At 40.3% G+C, this 17,133-nt stretch overlaps 1 protein-coding gene across 4 annotated transcripts in view; it reads right to left on the reverse strand.

Moving 5' to 3' along the window:
* The window catches only part of LOC127417196 (fibrillin-1-like), a 105,630-nt gene that overhangs the window by 87,600 nt on the left and 897 nt on the right, over positions 1 to 17,133 (reverse strand). For all 4 annotated transcript variants that reach the window (XR_007893235.1, XM_051657031.1, XM_051657030.1 and 1 more), the window contains exons 3-7: positions 16,353 to 16,435; positions 14,027 to 14,125; positions 12,645 to 12,740; positions 12,425 to 12,520; positions 397 to 594 (exon numbers count right to left, since the gene is read on the reverse strand). Coding sequence is in view for 3 of the 4 variants with exons in the window: in XM_051657031.1 (XP_051512991.1) it covers positions 397 to 594; positions 12,425 to 12,520; positions 12,645 to 12,740; positions 14,027 to 14,125; positions 16,353 to 16,435 (572 nt within the window). In the remaining variant the exon portion in view is untranslated. The remainder of the gene's footprint in view (positions 1 to 396; positions 595 to 12,424; positions 12,521 to 12,644; positions 12,741 to 14,026; positions 14,126 to 16,352; positions 16,436 to 17,133) is intronic.

Here is a 17,133-nt window from a genome sequence, read left to right on the forward strand (position 1 = left end):
AGCACAGATCACACTAGCACAGCACATTATACCCCAGCACAGCTCATTTGGTGGACCATCTGAGTGATTCTTTTACAGCGATCAATCTACCAGTAATTGTTTTGTGTGTGTGTGTAAACCTTTGACTGTATTATCTTGTCTTGAAGGAACTTCTAATGAAAGTTGATCTGTATGTGTAGACTGTGTAGAGTGATTGTTTTTTTAAGAGCTTTACTAAGTGAGCACTGTGTCTGTGTTTCTGCAGTGAGTGATGTAGTATTGTCTGGGTCGTTGAGGCATATGGCAATGTGTTCTGACAGTGTGTCCATCCTTGTTTGCATGACTGCTAGCATTCCATTAGAACCAAACCCAATCTGACTCAATTAGAGCTGACCTGTGTATGTGTTTTATGCTCACCCTGGCAGGCTCCTGAGCGATGATTAGGGATGAACCCCCGGCGGCAGGGGTGTGGCTGTGCGGGACACTGCTCACATGGGTGACCCCAGGCGCGACCGACTGTCGCACAACACAATGTCTTGGTGCACACGATTCCCGTAAGCTGCCCCTGACACATCTGATTACTGACAGATGCAAAACAGGGCCCAGTTCTGTAATCTATAAAACACAAACAGAACATATTACAGTCACGCTGCAAAAATATTTTTCTTTATTAGTATTTTTTGTCTTATTTTTCCAGTTAAAATATCTGAACATCCTTAAAAAAGACATTTATTTGAGAAGCAAAATGACAAAAGATATTAGGTTTTGGTTTCAAAGAAATTAAACAAAATTTTGTGATGTTTGTTTAAAACAAGATAAAAAGTCTTTGCCAATGGGAAAAGAAAAATAATCTTGTTTTCCCTGTTGACATTTTTTCTTCTTCCTCTTTTTGGTTTAAGTATAAACCTCACTTAATTTAGTTTGTTAAGGCTACTCTAAAAAGACAAACATATTGAGTAAGAAAATTATTTTTTGCAATCCAAGAAGACAGCACAGTACACCAGACACTGAGCATTGTCTGGGAAATATTTAAATCATGTTTAGCTGAGGGTGATCTGAAAAAGGCTGTGTGTGAGAATTTTAAAACAGGGATACTGTTGCTTTAGAAGACTTCAAAGGAACCAGACTAAAGAACCACATTTAACATCTAACGCACAAAGCTTTGTTTGAATTTCACATTTACAGGAAATTTGATCATGGCAAACCCGTCTAAACACACTAAAGTCCTATTCCAAATGAAAACAGAGACACAATGGTCTATAATCACAAAAAGACCTGCTCTACTATTGATCACAGCGCCTGAAAAGTCGTTCTGCAGTGTGTAATAATGCAGCATGCATTTTGTCTGATATTAGTGAGTTGCAGGCAGCTCATGTGTTGAGAAAGACACTCAGGAAACAAAGAGTTTATTCACGCTGCATTGTGTATGAATGAACAACTGCAGTATGATCTAATGACAATCATCATTTGGCTGTTTTAAACACAAATATGAACTCATTCTGTCTAGAGGTTGCATTAACTAAAAAAGTTTTCCTCATGTAGCAAATATTAAAATTGTCATCAACATGCTTTCCTTCATTTTGACAGATACAAAAATAAGGTATCTGATCTATTGCATTTTTGTTTCTCTTTAGAGACATTCCCACAGTAAAGGATGCTAATAGGGATTAGATTAAAGGTGAAGAAATGGTGAGAAAAAAAAAAAAGGTTTTAAACACCCCCACAAAAATAGACAGATGTGAGAGATGAGAATTTGGAGACAGAAACAAGAGATTCCAAATGAAGTCCAGTGGAATAATTCATAGGATATAAATTGTGAGACTAGATCACAAGACTGCAGTGTCTTTTTCACATTGGAAGAGCAGAATAAATAGAAAAAGCCAAGAAATCACAACACGGTGCTTGGTTAGACCAAAAGAGCCCTTGCCACAGAAGTTCTTGTGATATCAATGTCACTTTTTAAATAAACAAAAAGTGATGTGAAACGATTATTTGTGCGCAAACTCTGATACAACCATAAGCCATGTGAGAATGTGCGTTACAGTGATTTTACTATGAGTAAAGATAAGCAAAGTGAGCAAAGTGACTGAAACCTCCATTAACCAGTAACGCAAAGCCTCAAGTGGCTTATTACTTTTATAAAAACTGAGGCAAAATCAATATGACAACAGACACCAATGTTCAATAAATAGTTGCGTAGTTTACAATCAAAATAATCAATTTGTCCATCAAGTAATATAAACTCAGCAAAAAAGAAACGTCCCTTTTTCAGGACACTGATATTTTAAAGAAAATTTTGTACAAATCCAAATAACTTTACAGATCTTCATTGTAGGGTTTAAACAATATTTTCCATGCTTGTTCAATGAACCATAAACAATTAATGAACATGCACCTGTGGAACGGTCATTAAGACACTAACAGCTTACAGATGGTAGGCAATTAAGGTCACAGTTATAAAAACTTAGGACACTAAAGAGACCTTTCTACTGACTCTGAAAAACACCAAAAGAAAAATGCCCAGGGTCCCTGCTCGTCTGCGTGAATGTGCCTTAGGCATGCTGCATGGAGGCATGAGGACTGCAGATGTGGCCAGGGCAATAAATTGCAATGTCGGTACAGTGAGACGCCTAAGACAGTGCTACAGGGAGACAGGAAGGACAGCTGATCATCCTCGCAGTGGCAGACCACGTGCAACAACACCTGCACAGGATCGGTATATCTGAATATCACACCTGCGGGACAGGTACAGGATGGCAACAACAACTGCCCGAGTTACACCAGGAACGCACAATCCCTCCATCAGTGCTCAGACTGTCCGCAATAGGCTGAGAGAGGCTGGACTGAGGGCTTGTAGGCCTGTTTTAAGGCAGGTCCTTACCAGACATCACCAGCAACAACATCACCTATGGGCACAAACCCACCTTCGCTGGACCAGACAGGACTGGCAAAAAGTGCTCTTCACTGACGAGTCGTGGTTTTGTCTCTCCAGGGGTGATGGTCGGACTCGCGTTTATCGTCGAAGGAATGAGCATTACACTGAGGCCTGTACTCTGGAGCGGGATCAATTTGGAGGTGGAGGGTCCGTCATGGTCTGGGGCAGTGTGTCATAGCATCATCGGACTGAGCTTGCTGTCACTGCAGGCAGTCTCAACACTGTGTTACAGGGAAGACATCCTCCTCCCTCATGTGGTACCCTTCCTACAGGCTCATCCTGACATGACCCTCCAGCATGACAATGCCACCAGCCATACTGCTCGTTCTGTGTGTGATTTCCTGCAAGACAGGAATGTCAGTGTTCTGCCATGGCCAGCAAAGAGCCCGCATCTCAATCCAATTGAGCACGTCTGGGACCTGTTGGATTGGAGGGTGAGGGCTAGGGCCATTCCCCCCTGAAATGTCCGGGAACTTGCAAGTGCCTTGGTGGAAGAGTGGGGTAACACCTCACAGCAAGAACTGGCAAATCTGGTGCAGTCCATGAGGAGGAGATGCACTGCAGTAATTAATGCAGCTGGTGGCCACACCAGATACTGACTGTTACTTTTGATTTTGACCCCCCCACCCCCTTTGTTCAGGGACACATTATTCCATTTCTGTTAGTCACATGTCTTTGAAACTTGTTCAGTTTATGTCTTAGTTGTTGAATCTTTTTATGTTCATACAAATATTTACACATGTTAAATTTGCTGAAAATAAAAGCAGTTGAAAGTGAGAGGACATTTCTTTTTTTGCTGAGTTTAGTTCTTTAAGTAATTTATGTTTGCCAACTTCAGCTTTAACTTCAGATCAAATGTTCTGAGCTATACTATCCACATTCATTTGATAGTTTTATACTCTTACTGTATGTCAACAGTTGTCTCTATGTCTCACAGAGGTAATGTTTTTCCAGTGATCAACTCAAAGTGGCATCATGTGAACAGGACAACACCCTGCACTTGTGTGTAATGTGATGTCATGTGTGTGTATGTCCGAAGGGGACACTCCCTGCACTGCTCAACATCTGGGAGCGATAAAGCATGTACACACAAACACAGACACATACACACACTCTCAGGCAGGCAGTACTACTCATGGTTGATTCATTATGGAATTCATGATCTCCTGCAGTTCATCAGCTGGATAAATCTCTGGGAATCTCTCGGAATGTCAGTGTGTTCACTTCTCTCTCTGCGTGCCTGATTCCCGCACAAATCCAATTTAATAATAATTTATAGAAATGTGACTTGAGCACAGACAGAGCTCATTCAGAGCCCAGACACACACGCTTTAATTCATTAACCCTCAACGAACTCATACACAAAAACACAACCACACTTTTCAAACAAAACATTTGACAAAATAAGTTTGTTGGATATAAAATAATATAACAATAGATACCGTGTTGAAAAAGAAGAAGTATTGTGACACTTTGTGGTTATCAAAATGTAGTGAAACATGTCCATAGTTAATCCATAGACATTACTAAAATCACCATGACACCATTGCTTAAAGGATTAGTTCACCCAAAAATGTTAATTCTCTCATCATTTACTCATCCTTATGCCGTCTCAAACTCGTATGACTTTCTTTCTTCTGCAGAACACAAACGAAGATATTCTGATGGAGATATGATGTGAATATATCCATACAATGCAAGACAATGGGATCCAAACATTCAAGGTCCAAAAAGGACATCATGGCAGCATAAGGTAATCCATAAGACTCCAGTGGTTTAATCCATGTCTTTAGAAATGATGTGTCAGTTTTAGGTGAGAACAGACCAAAATTTAACTCCTTTTCATTTCAAATCTTAACATTTGCAGTCTCCTTGGTGTGATCATGATTTTAAGCTCGATTACACTTCCTCGCGTTTGATGCATGTGCATGCACTGTACACTCTGCCTTTATGTCCTTTTTGGTGCTTGAAAGTTTCAACCCGATTGACTTGCATTATATGGATACATTCACATCATATCTCCAGCAAAATATGGGATGCACCGATCCCATTTTTTTTCTCACCCAATCTGATTCCGATACCTGAACTCTCCGTATCTCGGTGTTACAAGCAAACTGAACTATCGAGCATCTACATCTGAGATGGAGTTCGTGACTAGTGCTTATATTTGCATGCTGCTCTGAAAGCTAAATATAGCAACACAACACGAGCACATCAGCGCTTATTTGGTGAAGCGTGCTGCGCATGCAGACTTTATATTTATTTTTAAACACAGTCCTTAGCAATTCAATTCAAGAGACTTCGAATAAAATGCATGAGTCACATGAACTATTTTAATGGTGCTTTTATGTTATTTTTCAGATATGGATTGGGCTCATCGAACCGATACTTGATCCAGTTAAAACCATCAGTATCGGAGCCGATATTGATCCAGGTATCGAGCCAGTGCATCCTTAATCAAAATATCTTTGTTTCCGCAGTGGAAGGAAAGTTACATAAGTTTGAGACAGCATAAGAGTGAGTAAATGATGAGGGAATTATCGTTATTGGGTGAACTATTCCTTATTTTAAATGTCATTCAAGAAAAGGCTTCTGAGAAAAGCTCTTGCAGCATTTGTTATCAGATACCACCTGCTTTGATTTCTAATGTTATCACATTCACATATTTGTAATTGTCTAAACACTTTTTGGGGTCACTGAATGTCTTCACAAGTTTACTTTAAAGCTGAAGTATGTAACTTTATCTGTGTTAAAATACTTTCTCCTATCCCAGCTTAATATGCAGAGACAACTATTAGTAAGCCATTCATAAGTTAATTTTCTCAAAAACTGTAAGCACTGTCTTCTGTGGCGCTTTGAAAATTGCTCTTGTTTGTTTTGAGCCACCCGCTTAGACCCGCTCAACAACGTTACTCAACCAATGGCGTGAGTTGGGGGCGGGATTATCTCTTTGTTTGACCAACAGCAGATGGGGGCCATATTCAGTTCTGTTTTGAAAACAAAGTTTACTTTTGCAGTTCCGTGTCGTGGCGCTAGTGCCGCAGAAATTACATACTTGGAGAGTGACGTGATGCCATGCGAGAAGCAGACGTGTGAGCGACTAGCTCTGCGCACTTTGCTAGTTTTTTAATTATTTTCATGTCATAATCCGGTGAGATTCGATACACTCAGTTACATATTTGCTCTTTGAGATAAACATGGCAAAGAAGTCAAAATCCTCAGACTCTGGAGACATTAAAAGACACTTACCTTTTCAAGCTGAGGCCTCTGACGGGACTGCGAGCCAGGGACTCGATTTGGACGGCACGTCGGGAGATGAAATCCAACGTCAACTGTCCAACATCTCGGTGATACTGACGAAGGTTGTTGCTGACTTGGAAGATCTCGCTGTAATACGTCGATTGATTATGGCGATGGAAACAAAATTCTCGGAGTTGGTCACAAGAGTGACAGGAGTTGAGAAACGGATCGATTATTTGGAATCATCGGAAAGGGAATTATCCGCTTATCCGTCCGCGTCCAAAACAGACTTGGAATCTATTTTGGAAAAACTTGAATATTTTGAAAATATGAGCCGAAGGAATAACATACGGATTGTTGGAATTCCTGAGCATGAAGAGAGCAGAGATATGGTGAAATTCCTTGACAAGCTCTTCCCGAGTCTGCTCGACATAACAGGCCATAAACTGGAAATTGAGTGAGCTTACAGTGTCCCGGCTCGCGGATCTGCTGAGGGAGACAGGCCCTGATCAATTCTGGCCAAATTTCTGAAATCATCCAACATAGATCTCGTGTTGCGACAGGCGAGGATCAAAGGAAAGCTCTCTTGGAAGAATCACAATATTTTCTTGTTCCCGGATTTTGCGAATTCGACAAGAGAGAAACGTGATCAGTTCAAGGAATGTAAGAAACTCTTACATCAATGGAAGATTGCTTTTGCAATGATGTTTCTGGCAAAACAGAGAACAGACACCAAGGATGGCAGCAAAGTATTTTTATGCCCCAAAAAGGCACTGGCCTTCATACAAACTATGGGTGAGTAAACCATTGGGCGTTTCTTATGTGAGTGGACTGACTCGCTGTTCAGTGTCTCGACTGTCTAAGAAAGCTGGGCACCATTTGTGTTTCTTTTTGCGTTGGCTCCGGCTGGAGTTTGTTTTGTGGCATGACTCCAAGAAACTTTTGCATTGACAGAAGATCGCTTTTACACTGAAGTTCCAGGCCAGATTGAGAATGGACACTATGGATGACATCAAAATATCTACATGCTCACATAAAGGACATCTTTTATAAAGTTGACGGACTGAGTAAGTCAAGGTGTATTTTGTTTTTGAGCGACCTCCGAGTGAATTTGACTCTTGATCAACCGAGGAACCGGGATGCCTGTTTTCTTTTTCTTTTTTTTTGCTGGTTCCGCCTATCGGCTGAAGCTTGTTTTGTTGAATAACACTCCTTCGGGTCAGTTGTGGATGAATCTGTTTGCTCTTTGTGCTTACGCCTCCTGTTAGCTGGAGTTTGTTATGTGGAGTATTTTTACAGGACATTGGAATGATTACGTCATCTGCTGCACTCATAACAGCCGGCTCACTGAACACTTGAAACACTTGTTTGTCTGCCCCGAGGAAACTGAATGGCTTTATATCAGCTGGAGTTTATTTTGTGGAGGAACACACCTTCGAGACAGTTCTGTGAATGAATCTACATGTTTTTTGTGTTTATTTTGCCTGTTGGCTGGGGTATGTTTACAAAGTATTCTCTGTTATGTAATTTTGCCTCACAAAATTTGTACACAAGCACCGGACTCCAGCAATCCGATGGCAAAGTTGTCACAGGGGTTCTCGCATGCGTACATGGACTCTTTGAGTTTAGAGGGATTGACGCCGGTTGGCGCTGTCGTGTGCGGGGTTAATGCGCACGTTTTTTCTTTTTTCTGTTTGTTTTGTTTGATTGTTGCATTAATGGGGAATGTGGTCTGTATAATCTTGCTTTTGACATACAGTGTATTTTTTTCATTATATCAATATGTCAAATGTTAATATGAGTGGATTATCACTCTCCACATAGAATGTGAATGGGTTGGGGCACCCCATAAAAAAATATTTTCTTAAGCATAAGAAATATGATATAGTGTTTCTTCAAGAAACACATCTTTCCCTGCAGGAAGCTGAAACATTTGGGAAGATATGGGGTGGACATGTTTTCTTTAGTGCTGGTACAAGTAAGAGCAGGAAGGTCATTACACTGATAAGCAAGCATCTACAATACAAATTTCTCAAACAGATTAAAGATAAAGTAGGAAGAGTCATTATTGTTTTAGCAGACATTCAGGGGCAAAGGCTGATTTTGGCTAATATTTACACACCTAACACTGATGATCAGGGCTTTTTATAGATCTTAAGGGGATGTTGCAAGCCGCTGGCACCCCTCATGATATAATATTGGGACGAGACTTCAATCTTTTGATGGATTCAGTCCTTGATCATAGTGAAGCAAAAGTGTGTAAGCCCCCTAGAGCAACACTGACGCTTCACAGGATGTGTAAAAATCTTGGTCTTGTAGATATTTGGCGACTTTTGAACCCATCTGGTAGGGACTATAAATTTTTTTCATCAGTTCATAAGATTTATTCTAGAATGGATTTTTTTTATATATCTAAGTCTCTCATTTCATCTGTTGTTGATTGCTCAATTGGAAATATCTTAGTCTCAGATCACACCCTGGTGAGTTTTGAGATGTTGCCACACACAGAGAAAATGAAATCATATAGTTGGCACTTTAATGTATCCCTTTTGCAAAATCCTGATTTCCAACAAATGTTAAAGACTGAAATCAATGTTTATATGGAGACCAACTGGTCCTCAGTATGCTCTGTGGGCGTGGCTTGGGAGGCACTTAAGGCGGTTCTTAGGGGTCGGATCATACATTACGCCTCATTCACCAAAAGATCCAAAGCACGAGAACTCATGGAATTAGAAGGGAATATTAAAAATGCTGAGGCAGAGCTGAAGCGCCAAATGTCATCTGATGGCCTCAGAGAATTGACCCGATTGAAATATAGATATAATATTATTTTGTCGTGGAAAGTGGAGTTTTGGTTATTCAGGGCAAGACAGTCATACTTTGAGTCAGGGGACAAAGCAGGGAAGCTTTTGGCTAGATATATAAAACAGAGAGAATCTTTTTCTACCATTCCCTCAGTGAAATCTGCTGGTGGTGACATGTTTACCTCGGCCATTGATATTAATAATGCTTTTAAAGAATTCTATATTGATCTTTATATCTCCACGTCTTTGTCTACTGATGAAGATATTAGACATTTTGTGGAACGATTAGATCTTCCTAAACTGAGGACTGAGCAAAAAAACTCTCTTGATTCTGAGATAACCTTGGAGGATCTTGACGAGGTTATTAAGTCCTTGCTACTGGCAAGGCTCCGGGGCCAGACAGCTTTGCCTCTGAATTTTGTAGATCTTATGCAACAGAATTGGCTCCACTTTTGTTAGAAGTTTATACAGAATCATTAAAGAATGGAAAGCTTCTGCCAACCATGACACAAGCCCGGATCAGTCTGATTCTTAAAAAGGACAAAAATCCAAGTGAGTGTAAAAGTTACCATCCAATTTCCCTGATCCAGCTAGATGTAAAAATGTTGTTAAAAAATGTGGCTAACCGATTAAGTTATGACATCTCTTATACATATAGATCAGGTGGGGTTTATTCGGGGCCGTAGTTCTTCTGATAACATTAGGCGTTTCATTAATATCATGCGGTCAGTAGCGAATGATCAGTCTGCGGTCGCTGCCATCTCACTTGACGCCGATAAGGCATTTGATATGGTAGAATGGAAATATCTTGATTTTGGAAATGTATGGGTTCAGGAGTAAATTTATTGGTTGGATTAAGTTACTTTATAGACAGCCTGTAGCGGCAGTACAAACGAATGGATTAATTTCAGATTAGGGGGCTGCACTCTTTCCCCATTATTGTTCTGTCTTGCTCTGGAACCATTAGCAGCCGCGATAAGAAAGGAGGATGATTTTCCAGGGGTGATGGCGGGAGGTGTGGCGCATAAGCTTCTGCTTTATGCAGATTATATTTTATTATTCATCTCCGACCCCACTAGATCTATGTCTTGCCTCCATAGAATGATCGATTCCTTCTCTAAATTTTCGGGATACAGAGTTAATTGGTCTAAATCCGAAGCTTTGGCTCTGACATCTTTCTGCTCGGTAACGGCTTTTCAGCCAGGCGTCTTTCAGTGGCCCAAACAGGGCATTAAGTATTTGGGTATTTTAATCCCAGCAAATTTATGTGACTTAGTCAGAGTTAATTTTGACCCTTTAATAAAAAAGTTTGAGTGATGTAGAAAGGTGGACTTCATTACAATTATCTATGATTGGGAAGGTTAATGTTATAAAAATGAATTGTATTCCAAAATTTAACAACCTATTACAGTCTCTCCCCATTGAAGTTCCCATCTTTTATTTTAAACAATTTGATAGTATTGCTAAATCTTTTACCTGGAATGGTAAACGTCCTCGAATGCATTCTGACAAGTTACACAGGCCAATTGACAAAGGTGGGTTAGGTCTCCCCAAAATATTGTTTTACTATTATGCTTTTGGTTTCAGACATTTGGCACATTGGTCACTTCCGCCTGAAAGAGCTCCTCCCTGGCTTTTTATCAAACAGGAGGTCCTTGCCCCTATCTTGCCAATGCTATGTCTTTCTACCAAGCTGCCCAGAGAAGTAAAGACACATCCCATTATCTCACACATGCAGTTAGTGTGGACAAAGGTTTCCCACGTGTTCAATTCGGACATTTACCTGAACATTGCCGCAAGTATTAGGTTAAACCCTAAATTGTGTATTAACAAGTCCCCTTTCTGCTGGACAGAATGGATTCAGAAGGGTGTTGCTACGCTGGGTGACCAGTATGAAAATGGAGCATTGAGATCCTTTGAAAATATTACACAGCGGTTTTGGATTCCCAGATCTCAATTCTTCAGGTACTTACAGCTGCGCCATCTACTTTGTGCCATCTTTGGGTGTAGTACGCAGCCCCCTAGAGCTGCAGACACTCTTGAGATGGTACTAGCGGCTTTTGGAAAGGGTCACGAGGCTTCAGCGTACTATTCCTGGCTAATTCAGAGTCTAGGGGATGGGGTTTTGACATCTCTCTAGAAGTTATGGGAGGAAGACTTGAATTTAGTACTGGAGGATGAAGAATGGGGTAGGATTTTTAAAAATGTCAAGTCTATGTCTAGGGATGCAAGGATGCACCTCGTTCAATTTAAGATTCTGCATAATTTGTATTGGACTCCCTCTAGATTACATAGGCTTGGTCTTAAAGATACACCCACCTGTTGGCGATGCCAATCAGAGGATGGGTTTTTTGGTACTGTATTAAGATTCAAGAGTTTTGGTCGAGGGTTCAGAGTTATGTCTGTGAGATCCTGAGCACTCAGATTTCATTCTGCCCCAGACTTTGTATTTTGGGTGATGGGGCAGGGGTTAACTTAGGGAATACATACATTAAAAACTGGGTCCTTACCAGTGTGATGATCGGCACGAAAGTGATCCTTGGGGGATGGAAGTCGGCTGGTGCGCCCTCATTTCTTGAGTGGTGCACCGAATTGGGCCGAGTGGCGGCCTTTGAAAAGATGTTGCATAGACGGCTGGGCAGCTTGGGTGCCTTTGAGAAGAAGTGGGGCACTTATTTGGCCTTCTTGGAGGATTGCCAGGGAGGAACAGTGGAGAGGGACAGTATAAATGGTGTGTATGTAATTAATTGATGTGTGGAACCCTTTTTCTTTTTCTTTTTTGTTGGGCAATTTTTTATTTTATTTTTTTTTATGTTTGAGTATTTTCTCTGGACTGTCTGCTTGTATGTGTGTCTGTTATTATTCGGTGTCTGACTACTGGGATGTGTGTTGGGTGGAGGAGAGGGGAGGGAGGGAGGAGAGGGGAGGGAGGGAGGGAGGGAGGGGGGAATATTTGTTGAAAGTTGATTCCGTGTTTTCATGTGCTGTTTGTGTTGATTTGAGTGTGGAATCAATCAAAATTGTTAATGACAAAAAAAAAAGAAATTACATACTTACAAATTTAAATTGTGCTTAAGCATCATCAGCTTTTACATCTATTTTCCTTCTTAAAAGCATTTATTTATTTTTGGTTCTGTTTCTGTCAGGCTGCAGCAGGGAACTGCATGTTTGCTCTCAGGGTGAGCATGTGTCATAAATGTTTCCACTTGTTGTTTGTACATAAATTTGTATTCAAATGAGAAAAGGCCGGTATCAAACACACAGAATGCTCTGTCCCTTCACAAAAACACAATTCCAGCACATCTGCAGCTAATAAAATCCACAATACAATGAGTCCAGAGAGCAGGTTTTCAAGAGACATACACACACTCCTCAACGACTTTTTACTGAGAGGAAACAGCTCAGCAAAACTCAGAGAGTAACGGCCTTTTAAAATGTAGAAAGTTGTGTATATGTGTTGTCTCACCTCTTTCGCACTGAGCACCAGTGAAGCCGTAATTACACAGACAACGGTTTGGAGCGACACACCGACCGCCGTTCAGACAGCCGGATTCACACACCGCTAGAGAGAGAGAGAGAGAGAGAGAGACAGAGAAGATGACATGTTTAATGATATGACACTGATATACAGTATTCCCATCAGAATGGATGATATTTATGTGTTGTAGTATTATGGGATGTCTTACGTTGGCCGCAGTGAGCTCCAGAGTATCCCTTCTGACACAAACACTGATCCTCTGCACACGTGCCACCATTCATACAGCGAATGTTACAGTTCTGGACTGAAATAAAACATTACACATACAGTACTGTACATTATATACACCACTTATACAACAACACATATGTTTACTTAGCTAACTGTGATGACTACAGCCTAACCTATACCCAAATCCTAACCCTAACCCTAAAATAAATCTTTTAGCATTTTTTGAATAAAAAATGATATTACTTAATGGGAAATATTTTAGTGAGTGGGGGTGGGTGGGAATGTTTGCGCTAACTGTGGGTGTATCCACGCAAACTGTGGGTGTATATTGTATGTTAATGAAGTGGCGAAAGGGCAGTTTCCTATTTTCTTGAGAAATAAGTAATGGCACTAAGACATTTCAAAAGCATGTCTGTTTTCAGTGCAAAGTCCAAACTCAGTTCCTGCATTTGTAATTTGGAGATTCCACCAGCAGGTGGTAATAAAGTCCATGTCCAAACTCTTGAAAGTCCCTGATGATCACAGTTGTCGAGAATAGGTAATAGATAGAGAATAACATTTTAAAAACATATATGAATGTGTCCATATTTCTATTCTTCTAAATCATTGCATACAGTCCATTTAAACTACCAACTTCTTATGAATGTGCTGTCTCATTTTATTTTGCTGGTGCTTGACATGAATGGACAATAATAGGATGCAGACTGTGCAGTAACGGAGAAGAACCTCCGAATTAAATTGCACTTGTCCCAGCCCATTAGCATACTGTGCGCGCAATTTAGCCAAACCCACTTTCGCCTAGACTTAGCACATGCTTGGATGAAAATACAAAAACTTCATGACCATGCCCACTGACTTTGCACTTATGACTTATGATGCTCTTAAAATAGGGCCCTATGTATGAATTGTTTTTCTAATTGAAAATGACAGGTTTTGTAAAAATTAGCTCAGTTTTGGAGGGGATGAGATTGATAATGTGCCCCTCCTCACTTTTCCTCTGATTACCACTGTGTTCCAAACGGCATAAACGATGCCTTCGCAGGGCACTTTAAATGGAGAACAATCATAGTAGCCCAGTTGTAGGGTTGTTCCTAACAAAAACAAAAATAAAACAAATAAAAAATTGGTATTCTTAAAATTTGAGAAACTTGAAAAATGAGTTACAAATCACACATATCAGCCCTCTAAAGCTCTCACATTTGTCGGTAAAGTCTTGGAAGGGAATAGGTTATAGGGAGGATCACTTCTGAATGGAACAGACCCTAAATATACACGACGACACTGGATTAATCAAGCGACAGGACAAACCAGTGGAGACAGGCACACAGACAGAGAGACAGACAGACAGAACTCTGGTACCTGATTTGGATCCGCAGGTGGGCGCGATCTGACCGGTAGGGCAGGTGCACATATTGGGTCTGGAGCAGAACCCATCCCCACAGGAGCTGCGGCAAATCGCTGATAATGGGAACAAGCAATGAAATACAATAATTGGTCGCATTAATTGATTGCTGCACCCTGAAGTCGTGTAGTTTCAAAATATGTGGATAAATATTCAGTTACAGTGGTCATTCTGAATAAGTTGGTTCCTCCCTACACGAACTATGCATGCAGAACCACACAGAAAGCTCCACAGATTTCCACAGAAGTGAAACAGCAGTCATTCACAAAGTTCTGGTTCACAAAGTTCACAAAGTTATTTGATCAGGTCAACACGCTTACATGACGTGCATATAATCAGAATATGACCAAACTCGGATTAGTATCAAAATGTTCCTGAGCATGTAAACATGGTCATTGAGAGGTCATACTTTGGGCCATTGTGACTCAACTGGCACCACTGAGATCCGTTATTGTGACTGACCTTCACATGTAAACAATATCATCCCACCCACCCTCCCTGCTGGAGACGGCAGACAGCCAAAATCACAAAACCCAACATGCACAAGAGCTTTCCTAAGCACTGCCATTCTATTCATTTAGAGGATGAAAAAAATACAGCTGCACAGAAAGACAAGGTCGGCGCTGTGCCAGACCACTGTGCCCCCCCAGCCAAACTATTATATTTGACTAAACTGTTACATCTTTCACATGTGTTTTATTCTGCTTAACAGACTCAACATGTAAATCTATTACTGTTTACGATGAATGAATTTAAAAACTTTACTTGAATTAACTAACTGAAACTATTTTCTTCAAGCTGGCATATGCGATACAGGCAGTCTCACAGGGCAGTGTTCTCTGAGTCGGCAGGGCACTCCCTCTGCTGACATGAGACACATGCAGCATATTTGGGACAGTTTAGTTCTCTGTTGTGCTCGGCCCTCATTTAAAATGAATTGTGGACTTGTGAATAACTTTTTTGTGCGGCTCCATTTGCTTTATTTCACCGCCCAAACTCACTTCGGCTGCTATCTGTTTACCTCACAGAAATAGGATAAGCAGTCTGCCCACGGAAAAAGTATTTTCCTGCTGAAAGCCAAACATGGTGACAGGGGTGAAAATAGCGCTGTACAATACAGGTCGAGTTAATCAAATCACAAAATAAAATGCACCCAGTGCCTAATATATATCCATGACTGTAAATTTGCTATTTTACTTGGTTTATTGGAGAATGCTCCTTTGGAATTTGAACTTGAGACTTGAGAAAAGGCTCTACTGAGTAAACTGACCAATCAATGGATTTGGATTTTGGATCAAAATTGATTTTTTGCCTCCTGCATTAATCATCAATAATTATCTGAGGTAACCTTTCGAGCCAATCAGCTTTCAATATCATGTTAGAGCATCATCAAGCATGGATGTGGTTAAGGCGACAGGTGTGAAGAAAGTGACATTTAGCAAAATATCAGTGAAATCCAAACTATTGAAGGATCTCAAAAGTGAAAGACTGAGGGACATTTATTCTGTTCAAAGAAGAAGTGAAGAATGGAGTTGCTCTTAACATGGTGAGTTAATGTTAGCTGGAATGGGGCCCTTCATTCATTTATTAATTGGTCAGTCTGTAGATGGCACTGCGGGATTGAGTTGATCAATTCTGCTATATTGACAAGTGTTGGGTTGGTTGGTGATTGGAAAGATTAAAACACACAGTTAACTATCAAAACTATTTTAAGATATCAGAAAGAGCTCATCTGTGTATAGGAGCAAAATTATCAGCAAAAAAGATATAATAAAACCTGCAATATTTTATTGGCTTGATCAATATTTACACATCAGCTTCCACCGGAAAATTCCTTCATGGAATTAAACAATAATTTTACTTAATTTGGTTTAATTTTCTATCAGGGTAAAAAGGTATAAATAATGGTTAGGATATTTTGTGTTTTTAGGGTAATGTAGGTTGTTTTGTCTTTCAGACGGTGACGATAACACAAGCACGTATTTTAGTCGCGTCACAGTACAGTCAGGGTAAAGTGATTGTTTGCTTCCTTTGAAATTTCAAATGCCCCCCTATGCAATTCATCCTGGTGCCGACACTGCAGATAGTGTATGACTGAAACCCAAGCTCGCAGAACGCCCCATCATCCTCCATCTACTGTAAACCATTGAGTAACAGTCGCTCAGGGCCATGTGTGTTTTCATTCCTCTCTGAAGCTCTGCACATTTCTGCTGATAGCGTGTGTAAAGCAGTTTACTTCTGCTGGACCACCACACATCAAACAGGAAGTGAATGAGGACTTACGAACGATGCACTGGTTCCCCCCGGTCAAGGTCTTCCACCCGGGACAGCAGTACGCTTGGTGACGTGATCCACACACATTCGGCCTGCAGGAAAGAGGATGTTACACTTCAGTTCACAAAATGAGAACCTTTAGAAAATTACCAACGGGAAAAGAGTTCGGTTAAATTACTTTTGGGCCCAGAGTAATAGTTTCACACGTTACCCCGCAAAAAGTATTTAAAATGACAATATAAACACTTCGAAATCTCTTCGAAAACATCTTGAAAAAATCTTGGGTTCAGTTCAGTGACAGGATGGAGTTGTCCTTCCAGTAAATCAGAATGCTTGATATTTAAATCTAGGTCATACAATTATTAAATGTTTTATTGGGATCAGCAGTGTGTAAAGCCCCACATATATGTGTGTGTCATCTTTTCAAACACAGATTTAAGAGGTTTCAAACAAACAAACATCCAACAAAAATATGGCAACAGCACTTCCTGCAGGTCACTGCAATATTCAAAAAGAGAAAAATCATGTTATTAAGTTACTGTAAGCTTGTGTGCAGTAAACAGGGTTTCCACACCTTTTGATCAATGAATTTCCACGACTTTCACACCTGTTCATGATTATTGGACAAAGATTTTTAAAAGGTTCACAAAGAGCAATTTCTAGCTAAATAAATATTTTAGAGCTGAGTATAACATGAAACAATTTTATGCACTACAGAAAATAGAAAGGTATTTGACTTTCCATGACTTTTTAAGATTTTATTAATTTTCATGATTTCTCCAGGCCTGGA

The sequence above is a fragment of the Myxocyprinus asiaticus genome, chromosome 26 (assembly GCF_019703515.2).
Source record: "Myxocyprinus asiaticus isolate MX2 ecotype Aquarium Trade chromosome 26, UBuf_Myxa_2, whole genome shotgun sequence".
NCBI lineage: Eukaryota > Metazoa > Chordata > Actinopteri > Cypriniformes > Catostomidae > Myxocyprinus > Myxocyprinus asiaticus.